The 18,710-nt window shown below is 53.3% G+C and overlaps 3 protein-coding genes across 3 annotated transcripts; 1 reads left to right on the forward strand and 2 right to left on the reverse strand.

The window, feature by feature from the left end:
• Positions 1-198: 198 nt before the first annotated feature.
• On the forward strand, positions 199-18,503 carry LOC6600046 (protein FAM57B). The gene is made up of 4 exons (XM_002025025.2): positions 199-948; positions 17,385-17,883; positions 17,960-18,289; positions 18,360-18,503. The coding sequence occupies exons 1-4, from the start codon at positions 542-544 to the stop codon at positions 18,501-18,503; spliced, it is 1,380 nt and encodes a 459-aa protein (XP_002025061.2). The 5' UTR covers positions 199-541.
• LOC6600047 (flocculation protein FLO11) lies at positions 4,905-7,609 on the reverse strand. The gene has a single exon (XM_026993442.1). The coding sequence runs from the start codon at positions 7,550-7,552 to the stop codon at positions 5,024-5,026; it is 2,529 nt and encodes an 842-aa protein (XP_026849243.1). The 5' UTR covers positions 7,553-7,609; the 3' UTR covers positions 4,905-5,023.
• LOC6600048 lies at positions 9,314-16,901 on the reverse strand. Its single transcript, XM_026993404.1, has 3 exons — positions 13,303-16,901; positions 12,118-12,984; positions 9,314-11,913 (listed from the first exon to the last, which is right to left on the reverse strand). The coding sequence occupies exons 1-3, from the start codon at positions 16,780-16,782 to the stop codon at positions 9,490-9,492; spliced, it is 6,771 nt and encodes a 2,256-aa protein (XP_026849205.1). The 5' UTR covers positions 16,783-16,901; the 3' UTR covers positions 9,314-9,489.
• Positions 18,504-18,710: the final 207 nt, after the last annotated feature.

Consider the following 18,710-nt stretch of genomic DNA (forward strand, 5'->3'; position numbering starts at 1 on the left):
ATAGAACTTGATTTCGTCAGTATATTCACGGTATATTTTGAAAATGAGACGGTATATTCTGGTATATTTCTGAGGGTCGGTCGGTATATTTGATCGATATGTCCGCACAAAATGGTCAATCGCGAATAATGAAACAACAACAGAGTGTCGAATTTTTTTCTGAATTCAGAAAAGTCCGTTGCTAGTTGATATATTCCCACAAAAATATATTGATACACAATACATTTGTAAAAATTTGCATCTGGCGTCGCGGCAGCTGCACGTTGGTGGCTCGGCAGAACACCACAGTTAAAAAGACACCCGACACATATATGCACATATGTATAGCTTACAATTGTTGTTTTTTTTTTGCCGCAATGCAACCGTGTCACGCCTAGTCCGCCCCGATCAGCCAGCACGCCGCAGTCAGCCCAGCCACCGTCCAGGCAACAGGTTGTGAGGCAGCCAGCCCCCCATATCGATCTCCCAGTTCGGATCGGCCATAAGCAGAGGCGCCATAATAAAAGTATTCTCCGCCAAACCCCCACCCCCCAGGACTAAGATGCATCTAAGACGCAACGGCCAGTCGCCGTCAACCCCGTCGGTGCCCTCTGGCGAGCCAGAGCATGTGAAAGGGCATGGCATTGGAAGTGCAACAGCAGAATCCGCCTGCAGCCAGGATGATGGGACCGATGCAAAATCACCGGCCAGGCCGCGTCGCGGTTGCTATTTCTCGCTGGCCTTCTCCATTGGGTCGATGGGACTGGCCTGCGGCAGCCTCTGGCAGATACCGAACACCACCGACAGAATCACACTGCAGCGGGGACTCTTTCTGACGTCCCTGGGATTCATCTACTTTATTTCGCTGACGGATTTCTGCAATAAATATCTGCTGGAGACGCGGCGCGGTCAGGAGTTTCGACGCAAGTATCGCCTCATGATGTCCGATGTCCTGGAAATTACCAACAAGTGAGTGTGTTTTATCCCTAACCATAAAGGTCTCTCCGTCCTTGGTCTTGTTGCCATGAGGGTGTGCCGCCCCCGCTGCATGATGTGGGTGCGTGTCCATGTGTCCCCGTATCAAAGTGCGCGCGTGAGTGTGTGCGTGTGTGTGTCTGTGTGTTTGTGGGCGAGCGGCATCTCTCGATGCATATCTCTATTGATTTTCTCGCGTCGAGTGCAGTCCACACCCACGCACTCACACGCACACGCATCATCATTTTGGTATATATATTTAGATATATATATTCCCCCTGTTCGTATACATATATGTATATATATCCAGCTGGACGCGCATTTGGCCCTGACATTGCCTGCGGAAATTTTTCGGTTCGGGAATTTCTTAGGCTTTTCTCTCGAATTCATTTCATCATCGGTATGGCGTTGCATCGCATCTCTCTTTCATCCGGGTCAAGGTCTCTGGGTGGCGGGGAGGCTGCGAGACGTGCGCCTCTCTGTTCTGAAATGGGGGAGAGGGTTGGTTATGGCGATGGGGCTGCGGCTGAGGCTAACGCGGGGGGTGTTCGGTGCATTCAAAAACGGGTTCTGGCTTCAAGGCAAACATGTCTCTCGGAATGAAATCATTATTTGTGCGGGTAGCGAAACGGTTCTTAACCGAAATGTGTCATCGGGTTACCCGGCATAAATATCACAATGTAACATTCGAAACGATTTCACTTTTGGAATAGTCTTCACTCGAAATGTCTATTATGTCACCATCCAATGCATTCCCCCGGCTCTGAGTGTTAATTAAACTGTGTGTAGAACTGTTTAACGCGCTTAAATTGCGGTTCCCCCTATTGCTATGCCCTCACTCTCTCATTTCTATGCTCTCTACCCAGAGAGATCTCTGGCTGAATAGCGATTACAAGATCTGATGATAGGAGGAGCGGACGGGACCGGACCGGACTGGAACGGAGAGGAACGGAACGGAACGGACCGGGTGGTGTTATACAACCCGATCTCTGTGTACAGCTAGAAGTTGTTCAATCATTCACAACGAGATAATACCCAGCCATTAGGCAAATCATACGTGAATTTGTAGATCTTTCTCATGTTATTCAGAATTTCACTGGAACCACTGAAGAACTCACCATAAGTCCTATAACGACTGAATGACTCATTTACACTCGTGGTCTCTTTTAGCTTGTAATATGATTCATACATACATATGTATGTGCTGATAAGCTTCTAAAGCAGGTAAATAGTTGATGGTAAAATGGATATTTTTTTCAACAAATTATCTTCATTTTTTGTCGGTAGTTTCCATTGAAATAATCGGTGGCAATAGTATTTATGAAATTTCAGAATTTTCTTTTTATATTTCTTAAAATTTATCAATTCTTTTGGTGTCAAACCCATTATAGAAGTATCTATTAACAGTTACAGTGTATATTGTTATTTGTGTTATTTTTTTAAACAAGGAAAAACAAAATTAAATTCTTTTGGAATAAACGGTGAGAGAATTTCCAAATTTAGGAAAACTAAACTTGATCAAAATTTACATTTTCAAGCCTCAAAAACAGCATTTTAAAATGTTCAATTTTGTTTTGCGGTTTCTTCAAAAAATACCTTAAATTCGAAATCAGTTTATGATATTCTGAGCCTATTACGGGTCACTGTTCTAGTTCTAACAGCCCCAATTCACATCCGTCCTGATAAGACAATCAGTAAAGCCCTGGCCCTGTCTATCTCTACTCTCGTCTGTTGCTGCCTGCTGTCCCTCCCGCTCGTCTTTCTGTCTGTCTCTCTATGGAACGAACCCCATCAATCTGCATATGTGTGTGTGTGTGTGTCTCGCTTATCGGAATCGATTAAGGTGTTTGTGTGAGTGAGCGTGTGTGTGGGTGTGTGTCGGTAGATAAGCGTCACGTTGTCTTTAGATGCTTACGGGAAAGTGGCCTCGGCACTCGGCCACCCGCTACTAGCCACTCGCCAAACCCCCCACTCGTCACACTAACCACTCGGCACTCGCCGTACCCCACCGCTCGTGCCACTCGCCACTCGGCATAATCAAAGTCGGGTATATAACGTCGTAGAACAGCTTGGAGAGGGCTTTTAAGTGCCATTGTGCCACAAATTTTCCTTTCCCTCTGCCGTTTCTCCACTTCCCGAATGTCGCCTTGACATTCATCATAAATCTTAATTAGATCCCCGGCTGTTGTTGGATTTTATTTCCATTGGGACTGACTGTACTCGATTTTCGGGCCCGACCCACTAACCGATATCAAAATCATATTCAGTTCCAATTGCCCTTGATTGTCGTGAATTTGTGGGTCCCAAAACGCCATAGACATGCACACAGACACCTATAATATACTATACGGTAAAGTACACTGCTGTGCATACACAGTATAAGTATATGTATGTCTCTTTATATCGAAGGTAGTAAAAGGCACGCCCGGACCACACACATTGTCACCTTTGGGACCGTTCATTAGCTAGAACGGCTGGTGATTCTAATTGGAACTAATGTCTCCATTCGATACGACGAAATGCGGCGCGGAGGCTTCAGTTCTATTTTCTACGGTTTCTGTTCGCGTTCGAGTCCGAGCTGCGAGCTTCAAGCTTCGAGGGCTTGTTTGAGTGGGTATTGTAGTAGGTTGGGTGAAGGGGAAGGGGAAGGGGGAAGGGGTGGGGCAGGCCGGCGAACGTCAAGGTTCAATGGGCACTTGGCACGGTATTTACGAGGCGGAATCACGTCTAATTGAGTATACAATGTGTACATGTGCGCGTTACAGTGCGATTCATTATTAATCATTATACCAATCACGATTATAATTATATTTTGAGTGCAATCAAATTAGTTCCATAATCGTATTATCTATGATAATTTGTAAAATTAAAATCTCTTCTTTTTTTGGGTACTATTTATTATACTATGTGCACTCTAACCCCCGGACATTTTATTGATCATTGAAAAGATCGATAATTTCTATAGGATATCATTCCCAATCTAATCCTATTCCCATGAAATACATCCATTAGTTCAAAGTCTACTTGGAAATCTCTGTGTCGAGCGGCCGTAGACAAATACTAGATGATTCAATAAATTACTCTATTGAGCGTAATCTATCTCATTCTTTTCGATGCATCATCATGACGAGCAGATATTGTGATACTTGATGCACTTTTGAGACGCACAGTACATTTTTATTGAGCAAAAAGGGGACCAGTTGTGGGTCTAATTAGCTACTACAAAAAGCCAGTTTGAACCTGTTGAGATGTCGTGTATCGAGCTCTATGTGTACGTGTATTTGTTCTGGTGTAGAGTCCGCGCTCAGAGGCGGACAGACACGGAGAGTACTCCGAGCACTAGCGGCAATATGAAACCGAAACAAAGAGTAATACTCTGGAAAGCGAAAACGAACAGATAACCAGATTAAGTTCAAGTATTCCAGAAGATACGAATCAAAGCTTTACAGCTGTAAAAAAGATTAATTGAATTTTAATTATGATTGGGGTCTGGATCTACTAAAACCAGCTGTTTGCCCGTCTCGTGTGATTGGAATCATTGAGCTGTGGCAAATTCTGTTATTCTGGAAGTATAAATGCGCTTCTAATGAAATTTTCGTATTTCATTGGTATTTTTTTGGTAATGGTATTTTTTGTATGATTTCAATCCGATGTTCTTGGGGTGAAGTTTAAAAAGTGCCTTCATTTGGGGAAATTGTTTTCCCCGAAGTCCACTCCAACCCCAATCTCGCCCATCCAAACCCCCGCCCCATCGCACCCAAAAAACGCTAATGACAGACAATCTTTCATTGAGCTGGCGCTCCTGGGGGCGAAAACTTAATGTAATGAAACCCAAGAGTCCCGAACCCTGACCTTTGCAGGTGCTGCGCCCATGGAGGCGTGAGGTCATCGTCATATTGGGTTGAAAGCTACAAAACCCAAACAAAAACAAAGCAGAAGGAAACTCCAAGTTTGGCCAGAATTGAACTATTTAATCGTTGGAAAGCCTAGTTTCATCTCAAGGACAAACCGAATGCGAAACCTGACTGGCAGAGCCATCACCGTTGAAGGATGCTGTTGAAGAGGCCCCTTATTTGGAGGCCTTCTTTTTCCTGTTTTTGTTCGTCTTGTTCTTCCGGACCACCTTCTTCTTGACCTTGCGTTTGTCACGGACTGGAACTGGGACTGGAACCAGCACTGAGGCTGGCTTTGGCTCCGGCTCCGGCTCATCGATCTTGAAGCTGTTGAGAGGCTCCGTGCTGTCCGTCAGTCTGATGCTGATGTTACTGCTGCTGCTGCTCTTGGCATCGGACAATTGAAAGCTGACGGATTTTTGCATTCTCTCTACGGTGTCCATAGGCTTTTTAATCACCTGCTGGGAATGGTCCGGAGTAGCGCTTCGTTTGGGCGCTTCTCCCCCCTTCAAGCGCCGCATTAAGCGGAGAGGAGCGTGATAGGAGATCTGGGTACCGGCAATGGAATCCAAACGCGTTGCTTCGGGCTTAAAGTCGACCAGTACCTTACGGATAGGCCGAAAACGTCGGATCGGCGTGCTGTGCTTCTTGGGACTGGAATCGCCTCCAGCCTCCAGAGATGTCGATGTCTCGGGATTCGGCACTTTACGATCTTGATGATCTGCCTTTGCCACTTGATGATCTCCTTGTGACTCTCGTTTTGTCAGTTGAGGATCTTCATCTGCCTCTCGAAGACCTGCCTCTGACTCCTCGTGCTGCGATGCCTTGGACTTGGGCTTCGGGTCGGTCTCCGACGGATAAGGTATCTGAGAGAGCATCTTCAGCATCGGCATGTACTTACGGTCCACTTTGAGGGCCGGCGCCTTGAACTCGTTCACCTCCTTTACCTCTGGCTCTGCCACAGGCTCCACTAGGATCACTTGTGGCCCCTCTTCCTCTTCGGACTTGGCGGCGGCCTGCTGGCCCTTCTTCTTCTTATTACGCTTGAGACTGGAGCGCCGAACGGTCGGATTCAGGCTCTTCACCATGGGCCGGTACAGATAGCGCACGGTCTGGGCTTTCTTGCCGCGCTTCAACGGAATGGACACAAAATACTGGTAGCTCATGTCGATTCCGTCCTCGGCGGTGCGCGGCACCTTGTGCTGGTTCATGCGGACAATTTTGGACGTGATCGGAGGAGGAACAGGTGCTGATGGTGGAGTACGTTGAAGCTGAGCCTGAGGTTGAGGCCTGGCAGATATTGCTGTAGTCAGGGCCATGGAGAACGGCGTCGTGCTGGGTGGGTTCTGGTTCTGGTTCTGATTCTGGGTCCGGGCTCGGATCACCGGAGACCTATGCCGAGGCTTTGCTTGTGGGGTCTTTGGGGGACAACTTCTAGACTGGATCTCCACTGGTGGCTTGTGTGGTGCCTTAGCCATTAGCAGCACATTTGTTGGCTTCCCTAATGGGTCAGCGTCAGTCCTGGCTGTCGTTAGCTTCTTGGAGGCGGCTTGAGGCTGCTGTTGCCTCGTTGGTCGGCTCTTCGTCTGCATTTCCGAGGTGGAGATGGCGGCAGCAGCGCAGGAGGTAGTTGCAACCCTCGGGGACTCAGTCGTGGCATTGGGAATAATCTTGATCACCGTCGATGTCAGCTTGAGGGCCTTAGAGTTGCCCGCCACGAGGCCTGTCCTGGACCACGGCCTGGCCGCCGCTGATGATTGTCGGGGCTGGCTGGCACTGCTGGCGCTGCTGATGCTACTGATGCTGTACCAACTATCGTGACTCTGGCTCTGGCTGCCAGAGATGTGGCCAGCCGTTGGCGCTGCCGCGGCGGCATCACGGACAGCGGCCGGCTCTGGTCCGGGTTCGGGTTCGGACTCGGATTCGGGTTGCGTCTCCAGTTCCGATTTTGCATCGGTTGAAGCCTCGACCAGCGGACCCGGATCCGAATCGGTTGAAGACTTGACGACTGATTCCGGATCCAACAAAGGGTTGTCCGTTTGCTTGGCGATGGTCTGCTGCTCGAGGCGCTCCTTCTTCGCCAGGAATGGCCATACCTGGGCCTTCTTGAGCTCCGCGACCTGCATGATCCGCTGGCTGGGAGCGAAGTAGGTGTGCGATTCGATCTGTCGTCGAGAACCAACGGCAGACATTCGACACTTCTTGAGCGCTTGACTGCCGGTCGGCTGGGGATCGTCCTCTTCCGAGGCCGAGTCGCTGTCCTGCTCAAAGTTCTGGCAGGGACTCATGATCCATTCGACCACTGCGGTGTCCGCCAAACGGGGCAGGCGTGGCGTCAGATGTTGGAGCTTTCTACGCCGTGGGGGTGGAGCAGGAGCACGAGCAGGACTAGGACTAGGGCGCCGAAGTGGAACACCGCCTCCTCCTCCTCCTCCTCCTCCATGACGTGCGGCTGGGAGGGGTGCTGCTGCTCCACCTACGCCGCCTGTAGACCCATTTCCGCGAATGCCAACTCCTCCTCTTCCTCCGGCCACTGGCCTTCTTGCCTTTCTTTCCATGTTCGTCTGTCGCTTCCTCTCCCCGCTGAGCGCCTCTAAGGGGGGAAGCCTGGCGGCCGCTGGAGGACACGACCCCTGCCGAACGGGGGGGCACACGTACTGGAAGAATTTCCCGTTGCGTCCCCTGGTCTCCGTGGTCTTCGACATCTCAGAAAAGCTAAAGAACAATTTACTAAATGGTTTTCAATTATTTTCTTATTTTTTGTACGTAATTTTAATGTTTCTTAAATGGATAAAAACGCTTTTAATTTTGAGAATTTTTTATCGAATGCTCTAACATACTGATTTGTAGAGGAGAAGCGTAGTAATAACAATGTGATGTGCCCTTTGTTCCGCCTACGGGATGGCATGATTACCAAATATCGGCCTACTAGAAATTCGAAAAGTTTCTGTTTTCAAATGGAAACGGCAGTCGTCAATGGAGGCGACTCTTTTCCGGACAAGTTCCATTTCCAGTAGTATTGCACCAGCAATAGCTCCTGCCAAGGGCCATTTCAGCCGCTCTCCCCAAGTCTCGTCAGAAAACAGCAGGGGAGGCAGACATACTCTGCGGCAGGTCCTCGAGAGACGCTCTGGGTGGCTTGGCCTTTGCGGAGTACACTGCAGCTGCTCGAACAGATGCTCCCGACCGTATCTTTCTATCATTTCCAATTCGCCTTTCCATCCATTCGATTTTTATTGAATGTAATAGACAAATGCTTGATCTCTATGCGGATAATTGCAGCTAATGGGGCGAAATTACTGGCACAACCAGCATTTTACAGTTTTCTGATGGATCTTTTTCAGTAACCGTACCCTTCTAAAAACGCAAGGAGCTTCACGCAGATTTTAGAATCAGATATGGCACTTTTGTACATTTTCGATACCGATATCTTTACATCGATACATTCCGATTCGCTCGTTTCTCGTATGGGAAATTCGCTAAGCTGGAACCCTGAAGAACAGGACAGTGAAAGTGAATCACTCTTGAGCGGAACAACGATTATGAAGAGGATTATTAGAAGATTATCCCCTCTCAGCAGTGGGAGATACGATTGGGAGATCGTATGGGATGTGAACGAAACTGAGCATGCCTTTGACTTTGATTCGCATTTAACCTGAGAAAGTTAACCTGAGTTAGTCCCATGTTTCTCGTGGAGTTGAAAGCCCGGGCCGTGAACCCAATAAATTCGTGCCATAGAAACAGCGCCGCGCTGGAGGGCTTGAAGGCCCCGCCACGGAGGCGCAAGATCTGGCCATCAACGACAGCATCTACGACCGGTGCGAACCGCTGGACCTGGTGCTGCAGAGGGACCAGTACGGGTGCCTCTTCTGGATGCTGAAGATCCTCAATACCCGCGTCAACGCAGCCGTTGATGTCGGCTGGCTTGTCTACACGGCCTCCAAACTGCGGTTGGACGAGCTCGTCTGTGGCCTCATTCGACAACATGCCTGTGTCGCTCGTCCCAACAATGCCCGCAAGTGCCGGCATATCTGCCAGACCGCACCGAGGAGGAGGCCGTAAAGAAGGCGCCTACCAAATCAGCCTCAGCCTAAAGTGGACTTCCAAGACTTGTGAACCCTTCTTCCTTCTTATATGATCCTCTCTGAGCGTTTCTGTCGATACGATCACGAATACTCTCACCTACACAAGTTCGGCAGTGGAATAGGCAACTGACAAGAGTAACGGCCATCAAACGAAACGGAGGCAAAGCGCCAAGAGGCACCTACGAAAAAAGTACGCAGACAGAAGAAGCTCAGGACAGTCAGGACAATGTCGTAGTCAGTCAGACAGTGACATGACACCCGTGATTACACATCGAAAAGGGAAATTCACTTCGTATAGCCAGTGTATTTCCGTGCACAAACTGAGCAAGAAAATTGATCATCTGCAAATGTATTTGCTGTCCCAGAAATAAAAGCCATATCTTTTGTTTGAAGGAAACAGCCGCTATTTATTTGTTTTTTATTTGAAACGAGCATTGTGGAGTTTTAGCTGAGATCCAGATCCAGATTCAGGCTGTACATGAGCTACTCTGTGGCTGTGGCTATGGCTTTGGCTATGGATTCTCGGAGAACTGATTGATGTGGGATCGTGGGATCATTCAAGACCTGCAGCGCCTGCATTTTGGCGTGGGCAGATATTCCTGAAGTATCTGTTCCTCGAGCAGGGAATTGTAGGTGGGCGGAATGACCAGCGGTGTAGCTGGAAACCAGCGACGTCCTTGAGTGGGTCCCTGTTCATCCGTCGCTTTCGTCTTCTCCCTTCCGCTTCCGCGGGTCGGTATCTCGGACGAAGGGCAGGACTTGGCGGGCAGAACCAGGACATTTCTGGCTCGAAAGTTGTCCAGGAATACGGCCAGCGGTGCGGTTCCGGCCTCGGACTGAGCCCTGGACGGGGACGGTGCTAGATAGCCTCCCGATGTCGAGAGGCTGCTGTTGTGTGATGTGGAATGTGTGTGAAAGTCCAGATCGGAGAGAACCGAGACTGGAGGCGGCATGCGTTGCTCCTCTTGACCGCCTGGCATTCTCGATTTCGTTATCGGTCTGGCGGCTGTCGCCTCGGCTCGCCACGCCAGATTGCTGCTGGATGTGGGCACAGCGAACAGGGACAGGGTGCTCCGCTCGTTGTCCATGGACGGTGGAGGCTTCGAGTAGCTATTGAAACGGCTGGAACGGGCCGGAAGGGCCGAAGGTCGCTCCTGCACGGGGTATGTCCTGGTTCGCTGCTCCCGGGCCGACACAAGGCCATAGCTGCGGGCTGAATTTGACGCTGTTGTTAGTGCCGCCTCGCGATGCTCTGTTGCTGGATCCACCGTGAAGGGAAGCTGCTCCTTTGAGTAATTCATGGGTACTAGACGATGAAAGCCCGCCTCAATCGAAGATATGGTCGTAGCCTCTCCCTCTGGAGACACGCCAGAGCCCGGCGAGGGTTTCCTCGCGTATCTGGGTCCGCCCAAGGCTTGGACCAAACCCCTCAGTCCCAGTGCGGCTGCGGTTATGGCGCCGGCCGTACCCCCACCCTGCCGATGTGCTGCCTGGTGTCTGGAGGATCGACGGGGACTACGATGTGCAGCCGCCCTGCCAGAGGAAGCAGATGAACGTGCCACGCTCCTGTGATGCATTGGTTGCATGCACGCCGGCGGTGGTGCATTCGTCTGCCAATTCTGTGGCTGCTGCTCCACATCCGGGGCATAGTCCTTCACTTCTACCTCATCATAGAAGGGTCTGGTCTCCGACACAGATCTCGGTAACCGCCAATGCCGCTTGGGATTGTTGTCGGGTGGGGGTTGGGCCTGTCGCTGGAGATGCGGCTGAGGATGATGATGCTGCGACTGCGCCTGGCGATGGGGATGGGGATGGGGATGGGTCTGACGCTGAGCCTGGGACTGGCGCTCAGGCTGTGACTGGCGTTCAGACTGTGGCTCCCTTTCAGCATGTCTCTGGTCATTGCGCTGTGACTGGCGCTCAGACTGTGGCCTCCGCTCAGGGCGTGGCTGGCGCTCAGGCTGTGGCTGTGGCTGTGGCTGTGGCTGGCTCTGGCACGGGGGCTGTCGCTGAGACTGTGGCTCCTGATAATTCCTGTGGAGTGGAGGCTGTGACTGCGGCTGCGGCTGCGACTGTGACTGCTGTATCGGGCGGTAAGAAGGTGGCTCCCAATTATGTCCTTGAACTTGTGGCGGCCAGTTGTCCGTGGCAGCACGGTAGTAGGGGTCATATGTGGGGCTCTGCTGAGGACGGTCATCATACCGATGCGACTCGGGATACTGCCATTGATCTGGTGGATGCGCGACCCACACTCTAGCGTTATTTGCAGGACGTATCCCACTGCCGGAGACCGAGCGACGCGTGTGGCTCCATTGTGGACCCGCGTCGACTTCATAGCCAGGTTCTGCATACCATTCCTGGTCCTCGGGTAAGCCGTTCACTGGCTCCTGTTCCTGTTCCTGTTCCTGTTGCAGTTCCTCTTCGTGTTGCTGCTCCTCGGATAAATAGTGTTCCTGCTCGTGCGCCTGCGCCTCCGCTTGCTCCTCGGCGGAATACCAGGTCGCCTGCTCTGCAGGAGCTGCCCCTGGGTCCAACGCCGCCCTGCTCGTGCCCTGTGCTGCGAATGACGACGGATTGTCCTGCTCGAGGTTCAAAATGAACTTGAGGCAACGCCGGCGCAGCTTTTCCTCGTAGTAGGCATCTGCCCGTGGCCGGGCCGTGCGCAGCGTGAGCGGCGCATGATTGTGGAACATCCATTTGGGCCTCTTGGCCTCCCGCCGTTGGACGATAGAGTGCTTCAGATCCAGCGGATGGCTGCTCAACAGCTTGGGTATTTTCTTGCTGGGGGAAAAGCCACAGCCAATGAGAGAACCAGGACCAGGACATGCAACAGTCACCATGCGGTGCTCGTGGGGCATATAGCGATTCTTTTCGTTGGGCTTCTGGTTGGGATATTGGGCCTCCATCCTGGGCTGCATTGGCATCTGCATCGGGGTCTCTGGCTGCCTCTGGGACGGCATCTGCTGCTGCGGGGACTGCATCTGCTGCTGCGGGGACTGCATCTGCTGCTGCGGGGACGGCATCTGCTGCTGCGGGGACTGCATCTGCTGCTGCGGGGAATGCATCTGCTGCTGCGGGGACTGCATCTGCTGCTGCGGGGACTGCATCTTCTGCTGCGGGGACTGCATCTGCTGCTGCGGGGACGGCATCTGCTGCTGCGGGGACTGCATCTGCTGCTGCCTCTGGGACTGCATCTTCTGCTGCGGGGACGGCATCTGCTGCTGCGTGGACTGCAGAAATCCCCATCTATCCGGCACTTCCTCCACACTGGCTACTGACGGTGTCGGCGTGAGGGGACTCTGAATGGTGTCCGTGTTGGACCGGAGGGCACGTATCGAGCATCGCGAGTGGGTCGACCGAGAGCTGCTCAAGCCGTCCAGCCTGGCCACCTGATCGTACCACATTTTTGGCTGCGTTTCCGAGTAGTAGCGACGGCCCACTTCTCTGGGTGGTCGATGGGGTGCTCGTAGCCTCTGCTGATTGACGTCTGCCGGCTGTGGCGACTGTGCTGCTGGTGCTGGTGCTGGTGCTGGTCTTTCCCTCTCCGTGGCAGCTCCCTCGGTGCAGGAGCTCCTTTTGGAGCTGGTGAATCCATTGGCAATCCAACGCAGGGGCCCACCGATCGGTGCTCGAAGTTTGCAAGAGCGCGACAGGCTCTTCAGCTGCTTCCTCGTTGTGGGCCGCTCCTCGTTGTGCGTCGTTGTCCACTGAGAGTGCTCATCATCCTGATCATAGCCGCCCTTCTGTGGGTAAATCGGGGACTGGGACTGAAACTGGGCCTGTGGGTAGACCTGGGGCTGCCTCTTCTCCTTCACATTTCTCCAGCACGGGGCATCCTTGTTACAGCGGCATTCTACCAGTCCTGGCTGCTGCCGCTGCTGCTGCTGAAGCTGCTTCTCCTGTGTGATCCATTCGGCACTGGGTGGATCCTCTACGTAACTTTGTGCAGCTTTCTCTTGTACTGGCTCTCTCTCCTGGAACCGTTCAGCCTGATTCTCATCAAACTGAGAATCCTGCGTCGCAACTGAAGGCTCCTGCTGCTGCTGCTGCTGCTGCAGCGGCGGCTGCTCGTGCTGCTGGCAGTGCCGCTGCTGCTGGTACTGCTGCCATTGCTGCTGCCGCTCCTGCTGCTGCTGCAGCGGCTGCTGCTCCTGCTGCTGGCACTGCCGCTGCTGCTGGTACTGCTGCCGCTGCCGTTGCTGCTGCTGTTCCCACTGCTGCTGCTCCTGCTCCTGCTGCTGTTGGTACTGCTGCTGCTGCTGCTGATGCTGCTGCTTCTGGTACTGCTGCTGCTGCTGCTGCTTCTGGTACTGCTGCTGCTCCTGCTCCTGCTGCTGCTGGTACTGCTGCTGCTGCTGCTGCTGCTGCTGCTGCTGCTGCTGATGCTTCTGCTTCTGGTACTGCTTCTGCTGCTGCCGTATAGGGCACTCCTCGGGACAATTTTGGAATTCCTGCTCCCCCCAACTTATGGCAGAAATACCCTCTTTGGGGGCCGCTTCCGGCCAGGGACTGGGCTCTGTTGGATCTTGGCTGGCATCGGTACGAGGATTGGAATAGGAATATTTTGTAAACACGCATTCACTCGGATACGAATTGGATTGATGGCATTGGAGTGCGGCTTCCGGCCCATCCGATGCACCGCTCGGGGGCTTTCGGCCACGGGTCGTGTGCGCTGGTATTTTCTCCGAGCGAGGGACTTCTTCGAAGTCGCTGCTCGAGATGGCAGTCTCCTGCCTCTGTCTCTCCGTGGCGCGGGCTTTCCTCGATGCCGAAGATCTGGCACTCCGTGTCGGCGATGAAGACCTTCTTTGAACGTTCCTGCTCAATCGGACGGGACTCTGATTGGGACTAGGACTGGGACTCGATGAGCCTCTGGCAGATCGCTTCTTGACGGCTTGGTTCCTAGGGCAGATTCCTAGGGAGGTTGGGCCTTTCTTTCTCTCGGTCTTGCGACTACACGCAGCCAGATCTTGACAGCTGCTTGGCCCATCCGAGAGCTGGTAAGTGTCAGCATCGTCATCTGTGACTGTGGCTGTGGCTGTATTACCTGGAGGCTTGGTTCTCTTTCGCTTTGGACTATTGGCCATTGCGGCGGACTGCGAACGGGCTCCGGTACTCCGAGGGGCTTGGCGAGGGGCAGCCGGGCTGCTGCGCTGGGCCGCCGGGGGCGAAGCTCGTCGGCTTCGGGCTGCCGTTGCCCTGGGACTGGGCTCTCGCTCTGGTTTGGGGCGGCAGGTGGTCTTCTTGGTCTTGAGGCAAACGCAACGGGCCCGCTTTTTGGCCACCATCTTCATCAGCTGCATGTAGTCGTTGGCCAGATAGCAGGCCCGTGTGCCATGCTTGTTCACCTTGAGGCAGAAACCCTCCACATAGGACGATGCCTCATCGTCCTTGAGCCTTGAGGAGGAGGCTTCCTCCGCATCCTTGACCTGTGCTGTTATCTCCGCTCTCTCGGCTCTCTCCGTTCTCCCAGGTCTCTCGGCTCTTCCGTCTCTCTCCGGCATCCTTCTCTTACCGAAACGCTCGTTGACAAACCTCCGCTTCACCGGCCTGGAGCTACGCTTCTGCAGCGTCCAGATGGCCGATGAAGGGCTACCCTTGAGGTTGCAGGCACCCGCCTGAGTCCGTCTCGTCGTGCAGAAAGTGCCACAGCTGTTGAGAGGATTCGGTGGGGCTCGGCTGCAGCTCTCGCTGCTGAGGTGTGGTCTCAAGGTGGTGGTACTGCTGCCGCCATGAGGGGAGCCTCCTCCATGCTCCGATGGCTCCCATTCGGGCTGTGCTTCTGGTGCTGATTCGGTGTCTGACTCTCTGTCGTCTGCCTCTTGGGTGGGCGCTGGCGTGTCCCCGAATCGCCAGACATCGGGCTGATGCTGGCACACACCCCTCATGTGGTACAAAGCTGGGACTGCTCGGAGTGCTGGAGCCGGGGGTGGAGCCACGGTTGGGGGGCCACAGCCGTTGGGGAAGCCCTGGTTCTGGCGACGGATGCGCTGGTAGCTCGAGTTGTGGCTGTACAGCAGATGGCGGCCCGACCGCATGCAACGTCTGCAGAGGTAGGCGAATCCGCCCAAAAAGGAGGGCGGCGCAAAGGGATTGCGCCTTCCGTCATCGTCCTTTTTGGATTTCTTTCCCTTTTTCTCCTTCGGTGGTTTCTCCTTCTTGTCTTTGGGCGGCTTCTTTTCTTTCTTTTCCTTTTTCTTTTTCTCTTTCTTCTCTTTTTGTGGATCCGATCCAGGACCGTCGGTGGTCGATCCATCTCCCTTGAGGGGATCCTTGGACCAGCAGGGGCAGCATCTGAAGCCGCTTTTCTTCTTCTCTGGCTCCTTTTTCGGTTTCTTCTGCCGTGGGTATTCGGATTCAATCGGGCAACATATGGGCTTCCTCGTGGGCGGCTCCTTGGGGTCCTTGGGCTCCTCTACAGGCTGCCCTTGTGGTTCCGGCTCCGGTTGGCTGGGCTCCGGTTCCTGGCACTTGACTGGGCCAGCTCGGTCCTTGCACTGGTCCCTATCCGCTGTGGGATCCGACTGATCATTGTTCCGGCAAGGACAGGTGGCATCGGTGCAAAACGGATCCTCCTCCATATTCGCATCCGATTCGTAGGGGAGCAGGGCCGGAGGGGGCGGCTTGGCACCCGGTGCGCGCACGGACTCATCGCCGAGGCACTGCCTGTTCGCTGGGCTGCCATCCTCGTCGCAGGTGCAGACCGGGGCCGTCTCGCCCCAGTGCCGTATGGAGATGCCGTAGAGCGGGCAGCTCTCGGTCATCGCCTGCTCGTACTTCTGGAGTATCCCGAAGAACTCCGGCGAGATGCGGCGAAAGTGTTGCGGCTCGAGTCGCCGCTGCGGTGCCTGCTGCAGCTCGTATTTCCTGCGCAGGCACGGCATCAGCGGCTCTGTGCGCCGCGTCGCCAGCTGGCACTCCCTGGACATGGGCTGGCCGTCGCCTTGGAACTGCATCTGGCAGGGACAACGGCACGAGGGACTCCGCCGGAGGCATATGCAGCTCCTACGCCGATCGATGCGCCGGCGATTGGGGCTCTGGGCGCCAGCCCCCATGCGTTTCTCGCTGCCCTTGCTGGTGTCTATGGCCTGGCTCTTGCTTATGCTCGCCTTACTGCCACTGATGGTGGCTTTGCCTTTGGCCATGCTCCTGCTCCTGCTTCTACTCCTGCTCCTGCTCCTGCTCCTGCTCCTGCTCTTGGCCTTTCTCTTTTTCGTGCTCCCCTCTTTCCCACATCCTGCCACATTTGGCTTGCATTGTGTGACAGACTGACTGGGGGCCACTTTCTTGCCCTTCCGTTCGCTTCTAGCTGGAGCATTCTCTCTTCTGCTCCTGCGTCTGCTCCTGCACTCGCAATCGAGCTTGGCCTTCAGATGGCATTGCATCCGTTGCTTGACCGGGCAGGTGCAACAGCTCTCTGGCAGCCGGTCCTCTGCGACATCTTGGGGGCAGCAGCAGCTGTCCTGGCCCTGGGCCTGGGCCTGGGCCAACTCCTCAGGGCTGATCTGGTCGAGGAAAACCTTCTGCTTGCGGAACCAGTCGGTGGCCAGGTCCGGGACCAGCAGGCGCTTCTCCTGCTTGTGTCCGCCGGCGCCGACTAGCTGCTCCAGAATCGAACTCGGCCTTGTCCTGCTGCACTGGCAGCCCTCTCCGATCCGAGATCCTCCGGGCGGGGACGAGGCGGATGTTGTGTTCTGGGCGGACATTAGGGGCGGCGGGAAGTCGGACATGGTCTTCTCCAGATAATGGTTCAGATTCTGGCGCTGACTGGTCTGGACCTCGGCCTGCCGTGCGAGGAATTGTCGCACGTGGCACGGATCGACCTCCGGCGGGCAGTTCCTTGCTTCCATCTAGAGGCCGGTGCGGCTTCCTCTGTCTATAGATGGACTCTCTGCGCTCTCTGTTTCCGATGTCGTACATAAAATTTTGAGCTATTTCCGATAACTAAATTCGGTCGAAAGTCTAAGGTTTTTTTTTATTTTAAATCCTTATTTAAATTCTACTCATTTTTGACGTAAAACTCTACCAAGGCAAAGGATATTCCCGGGCTAAGTGGCTGCCAACCACATCGCATCCCTAATCCCTAATCGCACCCCAGAAAGTCGAATGCGGAGTGAGAGCGAAGAAAAAACCGAAATTTTCGGATCAGAAACAGTAATAATTATGAGACCTGCTTCGTTCAGTCCATTTTGGGCGAGCGATTCGATGTTATGAGAAAGCTGAGACGCTGATTCGGTGGCATGGTTCATGCAGGGCTCGAATACTCAAATACTCATGTACAGCCGCCGTCGTCTCGAACGCAAGAGATCGAGAGGGATAGAGATAGAGCGCAGAATGTTGTCTTTAGTCGCGGAATACGTGCTTTGACCTCAAGATACCCGCTACTAATTAATGTATCTATCTTTATCTATTGCACATATGTAGATATAATATATATCTCTATTATTTTCAGAACCGTTTCGGCCATTCAGGCCTCGTTCTCCTTTCTGGTGGGCCTCATCGTTTGCAAGTCGACATGCACGAAATCATTCGTTTATGCCTCGCACTTCCTGATGGAGGCCTACGGATGGTTCGGGACGGCATACTTCATGTACGACATCTGGGCCATGTATAAGGTGCACACCCAGAAGATAGCCGACAAGCTGCACCTGCTGCGCCTGACCAAGGGACAGGGTTCATCGGGATCATCGGTGTCAACGGTGAACGGTCATGTGAGGAGCGGTCACTGTGTGGCCACCAATGGCAGGGGCAGGGAGGCTGGTGGAACTGGTGCCGGTGGCAACAACAATGGCAGCACTCCCAGCACCCCCCATGAGATCTGTGACTATGACGGGGCCTGTGTGCAGATACCCAAGGACGGGCGCTGGGACTTCCTTAAGTATGTTCTAACGCATCCGGTCATGATGATCCATCACGTCTTTATCGGCACCTTTGGTCTGCTGGTGGTCACGGTAAGGCACACGCACACGCGTACCCATTCGATGCTCAGTCGTACACGTAATTCAATGCCCTCCTCTTCCTTTGCAGTACATTCGTGGTGGTGGCCACTGCATCTATAGCTACATGTTCATGATGGAGTTCTCCACACCGTTTGTATCGCTGAGGAGCATCCTGAGCACGATGCGGCTAAAGGAGTCGCGTGTGTACATTGCCAACGGACTCCTCATGCTGGCCACCTTCTTTGTGTGCCGCGTCTGCATGTGGCCGTATGTGATGTGGCGCTACAGTCTTGCCATTGAGGCGGCCAGCCTATGGTCGGCCATGAGCGGCCTGCCACGGGGATGTCTGGTCAGCATTGCCATACTGTTCTTGCCGCAGCTCTATTGGTTCTATCTGATGGTATTGGGGGCTATCAAGGTAATGCCGCATTTACATCTGTTTGCCATCTCGCTCATTTTCGTGTGTGTTACTCTCTTTTTGCCCGCAGACTTTTATGCCCAAGCGGAAGGCGCCTGCCCTACTGAAGAATGGTCCACCGGAAGCGACGGGTCTGGCGGAAACCACCACCACCACCACCACCACTACCACTACCACTACCACTCCCACCGCCATAATAAATGGCAAGAACTAGTGCAAATCGAAGATTAGTTTTGTTTTTGTTAAGCTAAGCGTATTGAAAGCTCTAGCCATGTATTTATTTTGAGGCACAGCTGTCGCTGTCACTTATTGTTTATACAACTACATAACCCACAGCCCCGAACCCACCCAACCCCCGAATAAGCCTACTATAACCGAATAACCAACGAATTAAATACGGACACGGATATACCGAAGAGAA

Source organism: Drosophila persimilis, unplaced genomic scaffold (genome assembly GCF_003286085.1).
Source record: "Drosophila persimilis strain 14011-0111.01,24,50 unplaced genomic scaffold, DperRS2 tig00000829-arrow-arrow-pilon, whole genome shotgun sequence".
NCBI lineage: Eukaryota > Metazoa > Arthropoda > Insecta > Diptera > Drosophilidae > Drosophila > Drosophila persimilis.

Bases quoted from the DNA above. Each gene is read 5' to 3' on its own strand.
- LOC6600046 (XM_002025025.2), top strand. From the start codon at position 542: ATGCATCTAAGACGCAACGGCCAGTCGCCGTCAACCCCGTCGGTGCCC. The intron at 949-17,384 runs GTGAGTGTGTTT...TATTATTTTCAG, and splicing joins GTCCTGGAAATTACCAACAA to AACCGTTTCGGCCATTCAGG. The intron at 18,290-18,359 runs GTAATGCCGCAT...TTTTGCCCGCAG, and splicing joins TGGTATTGGGGGCTATCAAG to ACTTTTATGCCCAAGCGGAA.
- LOC6600047 (XM_026993442.1), bottom strand. From the start codon at position 7,552: ATGTCGAAGACCACGGAGACCAGGGGACGCAACGGGAAATTCTTCCAG.
- LOC6600048 (XM_026993404.1), bottom strand. From the start codon at position 16,782: ATGGAAGCAAGGAACTGCCCGCCGGAGGTCGATCCGTGCCACGTGCGA. The intron at 12,985-13,302 runs CAGCAGCAGCAG...CCGCCGCTGCAG, and splicing joins AGAAGCATCAGCAGCAGCAG to CAGCAGCAGCAGCAGCAGGA. The intron at 11,914-12,117 runs CAGAGGCAGCAG...CCGCAGCAGCAG, and splicing joins CGCAGCAGAAGATGCAGTCC to ATGCAGTCCCCGCAGCAGCA.